Source organism: Sitodiplosis mosellana, unplaced genomic scaffold (genome assembly GCF_009176505.1).
Source record: "Sitodiplosis mosellana isolate CC-2019 unplaced genomic scaffold, AAFC_SMos_1.0 Smas_scaffold_1038, whole genome shotgun sequence".
Classification (NCBI taxonomy): Eukaryota; Metazoa; Arthropoda; class Insecta; order Diptera; family Cecidomyiidae; genus Sitodiplosis; species Sitodiplosis mosellana.
The window spans coordinates 1-5,355 of NW_022596280.1; the positions used below are offsets into that span (position 1 = coordinate 1).

General features: G+C 36.0%; 1 protein-coding gene across 1 annotated transcript; it reads left to right on the plus strand.

Moving 5' to 3' along the window:
- The first annotated feature begins 1,207 nt into the window (after positions 1 to 1,207).
- LOC129571015 (uncharacterized) lies at positions 1,208 to 3,767 on the plus strand. The gene is made up of 6 exons (XM_055450749.1): positions 1,208 to 1,374; positions 1,473 to 1,488; positions 1,594 to 1,683; positions 2,167 to 2,804; positions 2,875 to 2,947; positions 3,080 to 3,767. Exons 1-6 carry the CDS (start codon positions 1,324 to 1,326, stop codon positions 3,718 to 3,720), a joined length of 1,509 nt encoding a protein of 502 aa, XP_055306724.1. The 5' UTR covers positions 1,208 to 1,323; the 3' UTR covers positions 3,721 to 3,767.
- Positions 3,768 to 5,355: the final 1,588 nt, after the last annotated feature.

Below are 5,355 nucleotides of genomic sequence, written 5' to 3' on the forward strand. Positions count from 1 at the left end.
CGCGTTGGCCACAAATGGCCAAGTGGCCACAGGTTGGATAGCGCTGCTTTATTTCATTACTCAATTACTGGCTTATTAACATATGCATACGTTAAGCGCGCTGCGCACGGCACCGCTACAGTATCCACTATTTAAAAAATTCAAACTTACAAATATTTTCACACATTTTTGCTTCACGCCACTTCCAATCTAATGAACTATTTAAAATATAAAAACCAAATCGCAAACACTTGAACCAATCACTTCTATCGACTTCTATTGATGTTTATTCAGTTGAAAATTTAAAATGCATTTGACAGATCTGACAGTTGTACTTAAAGTTATACGCGTTAAAGTACAGGCGCGTAGTTTTAGAGGGCTACAAAATCTCCACAGTGCATTGCTCGTGGCTAATCCCATTTTTATAATCAACAACACATATATATGTACATGATGACCCTTCATCACGAATTGAACAAAAAAGTACCCTTAAAGTAAATTCATATCATCACTGTGCACTCCAGCATCACATATACTAAATTCCTCTGGTGCACACGTATAGCTGTTGTTCTTTCTTTCCATCTGAACAAACACAAAGGTGGTGTGTTGGGCTAAAGCTGTTTTCGAAAATGATTATTCGTTTATTGTGCGACGTTTCGCTCTTATCAGGACCCTCACCAGGCTGGAGAACAAAAATGTACACAAAAAACAATGAGTAAGTGTTGAAACAATTGGCAACAGCCGAAAATAACCAAATTACGAACCAGTTACATCTGAATTTAAAATGTTTTCGAACGTATTCCATTTTTTTCTATCGATTTCCACAAATTGTATCAGCTACACGTATCCATCAGAGGAATTTTGTTATTGAGCTTCATTTAGTATTTGAATATTATTACACTATGCAACAACAAGAAACAATCACAGAGAAGAGAACACATTTACAACGTTTTTTGGGCCCACTTGATCCAAATCTGGCGTTAGTTTGTCCTGGCACGTCTAGTTTCTAAGATACGTTCATTGCGGTTTCCGTATCAGTTTTGGATTAAGTCGACCAAAAAACCTTGGGAATGAGTCTACTCTTTTTGGGAGAGTTTCGTTTTCGAAATTTGCTGCATAGTGTTAGTAGACCTGAACTCATAAATTCCATAACTGAAAAATACCACATTACATCAATTATTGATTGCATGGCACGTATCAGCTATTAGTAGATGAATGGTATAAAAGGGGCAGCACCGCATAGGGAAGACCAAACGAATTCAAAGGATCTTCTAAAGAAGTACAAGACGGTTCTCTACTATCATTGTGCAACAGGTTAAAACTCTGTTTGGTTGGCAAATTAAAATGAATCTACTACACGGTTTGTTTTCGGTGCTATTTATCGTTGAATTTTCGGTAAGTTTTTTTTCTATTCCTTTATCATTTTCACTTTTATCCAATAAAATACGATATTTCTCTAGAAATGAAAATTAAAACGAAATTTCTTTTTCTAGGAACATCAAGGAAAACGTAAGACACTTTTGGTTTTCGAACTAGCTTTTTATGATTCCAAAAGTTTTTTTCAGACTTTTATAATATTCAATTCGAAATTTCAACTTCTTTTCTACTGAACAGATGGCTTTTTCTCGCAAGCTCTTCTTAAGGGCGAAGTGATTGAAAACATGTCACAGGCAAAGTTTGTAGCTGGAATCCATGCCCCCGCAAGTAAGTCTGCTTTAGAATCATTTTCATTTTTTTGTGTGTGAATTTTCGTCCGAAAAATTCAAATATTCTATCATTTTTGCTAGGGGCTGACCACGCTTCAGAAAATTGAAGATAATGCTAGATTTTATAATTTTTTTTCAAATAGTTTATTATTTACAACTATGACATTTTTCGAACTTTCTCCAGAAACGATTCACTGTAATGATAACTTTCAATTGTGCGTTGTCAGCCTACTGTCAAAAAATTCATCACATTGTGGTGGTCAAAAGTATCGTTCATAGTGGATTATAGATTTAGTCAAATATTTGAGTTAACATACAGATGGTATTAAAACTGAATGATAGAAACGAATTTTGTATTTAGATGAAAAATTCGCGGTGTCCCCCTAGCAATTTTGTGTGTGTGTTCATTTTTCCTTCAAATATTATTGCTTCTACTGAGAATGAAACGATTTTATTACAAAATATTTGCATGAATACAAAGACCATCCAAATGATGCCAATAGAAAAATTACGCGTAGGTGTACCGCATTTATTCTGTCGAAAACGGAAATTATCACGAATGCCCATTGTGTGTATGAGGCCCCATATGTTTATGTGGTAGCTGGTACGAAAGATGTATCAGATGCAAACCAGAAAATTAAAATCAAAGTCGAAAAAGAGAACGTTGCATATCACCCTTATTATAGTCATTTAATTTTTGGTGCATTTGATATTGCCAAAATTACACTGAAAACGCCGTTAGAATTCAGCGATACCGTTGGTAGTATCGAACTCGTGGATAAGGATTACAAATTGAATGACCCATCAGAAGTGGTCACTGCCTATGGATATGGCGTATTAAACAACACCAGACCATCGATATTGAGGCGTTGCGATGCAAACTATATATCTGATGTCGAACGAGCCAACACATTTCACCTAAGTCAGACTTTGTACTTTACCACTGGTGAAGCTACGAATGATGGCGAAATTATTACAAACGGCGATTCGGGTGGACCAGTCGTTTCAAAAACAAATGGAAAAATAGTGGGGATAACATTGGGTATGAATGGAACAGCACATGGTCGCGGAGCGTTCCTTCCAATTACTCTATTTCTTGATTTTATTCGTGATCCAAAGGTATCTAACCACAATGCCCCAAATTTTATTTCAACAACGCAAACAAAATCATTTTTTGCATTAATTTCAGAGCGTGAAACCAATTCCACCTCCGCTTACACCTAACGAAGCTAAATTTATAGCCGATATAACGGTATCGGGAAGTAAGTATTCGAAATTCGAACTAAATCAAACCGTTTTTAACCTTTTTTTTCTAAATAGAGAAGAGGCAAAAGTGGAGATTATTCATGATTCATAAACATAAATATTCATTCGGAGATGTTTTTCTATTACAGAATTTCTTACTGCTTTTAAAGAAGATTTTGCCGATGCTGACGAAGATGATAAACTAAAATTTAATGCAATCATTTTGTCGAAAACGGAGATTTTGACCTGTGCGCATAGTGTGCTCGGCGCCCCATATGTCTACCTAACTGTTAATAAACTATCAAGAAATGCGACAAAACTTAAAGTCACTGAAGACCAGATAGAAATTCATGAGAAATACGCATTGTCAGGATTGACATTTAACGTTGCCAAGATTACACTTAAAGAACCGTTGGAGTTCAACGATAACGTCGGCAGCATCGATTTGGTGCACAAAGATTACAAAATGAATGACCCGTCCGAAATGGTCACTGTTTGTGGTGATATGACATTGGATGGAACAGTGAGAACGAGGCGTTATGATATAAAGTATTTGGATGGCGCCAAATGCAAACCGACATTGGGCGCTTCATTTGATGCAAATCATTTGATGTGTTACACTTCAGATGGAAGCATGGGAACTCCCTCTACGTTTGGAGGTCCAATGATTTCGAAAAAGAATAACAAACTCGTGGGCATGACCATATTTCATTCGGATGGTAAACCAGTTGTTTTTCAACCGATTGCACCGTTGCTTGATTGGATCCGGAAGCCAAAAGGTGAGATGTAATCGAAGAAGAAGGATGGCTTGAAAAAAGGGTTTCAGGCGCCTGAAAAAGCTGAATACCGTATCTCTTTTGCCCCTGTCATTTGATGTTCAACAAAAGAACTGAATAAATTTGTAAATTTGAGAAAAATGCATTTTATTTTTATTATTATTATTATTTATTGATTTTATAGTCTACTTTGATAAGCCGACTTTAGAATGTAGTTTAACAGTATGAATGCATGAATACATGAATAGTTTAGTTTCCATGTCAATCGCATATATTTTCATTAGCCCATGCGCAGTTATATGATTATCTGAAATAATTGCGATGAAAAGTCATTTGAAGAGTGAATTGAATCGACTCCAAAAGCAAATTAACATCACAGTCAAATCGGAATGCAATAAAGAGCTAGACACAAAACGATATGTTACACGGCCCCGCATAAATTGCGCATGTATGTGTGCGTTATTTCTAAGAAACGTTAGCTGTCAGTTGTCAGCTGATTGGTTCACCGTTGAAAACTTCATGCTGAATGTTGAATACGTTCAAATTTGAATTTGGAATAAATATCTTATTGAAAAATGTTCTATATGGAATGTAAAAATATATGAATAAATAAGATTCGAAAAACAAAAATAACGTTATTGACTGTGAAATGTAATTAAAAATAAAGAGCATTGCCAACATGTCCAAAATGTTTATTTATATACAACATTATCTATTAAACCATATTTACGGTTATAGATAACGAGGTTTTCATTCGATTATGTCTCTCTGCCCATACTTTTACTACATAATCAACACAATTTCAGTAAAATTAAATGAAAAACTATTCAAAGGACAAGACATATCTATGACTTTACGAAAAAATTCTGTGCCGGTATTCTACAACTTTCCGACAAAATCGTTCGGAATTATTTTTTTCGTACATAAGACCATATTGGAGTGAAAGAGAGAGATTCCACTTTTTTTCAGCATTCCACCGGAATTATTTCGATAACTCAAGGAAGAGTGGATTGTGTGAGAAAGAATTCCGGTGGAATGCTGAAAAATAGTGGAATCTCTCTCTTTCACTCCAATATGGTCTTATGTACGAAAAAAATAATTCCGAACGATTTTGTCGGAAAGTCGTAGAATACCGGCACTGTTTTATTTTTTTATTGCATAAGTCCAATAGCATAAGGATCACATTTCATTTTATTTCATTTATATCGAATTCGGCATGAATCACACACGACCAGATCATCTGCGCTGACAAATTTGCATTGGCAAAATAAACACTCGTTTCTTTTGTAGTTTAATCGATCAATATCTCTCGTTGAGCGCCGATACGCAATCTTTGCCGCACGAATGCCACCCGATGTAGCACCTGATACCACATTCGAATTGATAGTTGATGTTTTTGCAATGCTGGGACTATTTCCAGTTGCCATTGATGCACCGCTAGAGATCGATTTGATGATAGATCCGGAGCCACTTGATTTCGGGTTCGAATCGCTTGGCTTTGCAGCAGCCGATGAAATGCGCACGACATGATTGGTAACTGCTGAATCCGAACCTTGAAACACGACAGTTTCATGTTATTTTTAATAATCAATTGAACTAAAATGTACTCACGAGGGATGCCGGTGGGAGATGTAGACGGTCCGCTTGAG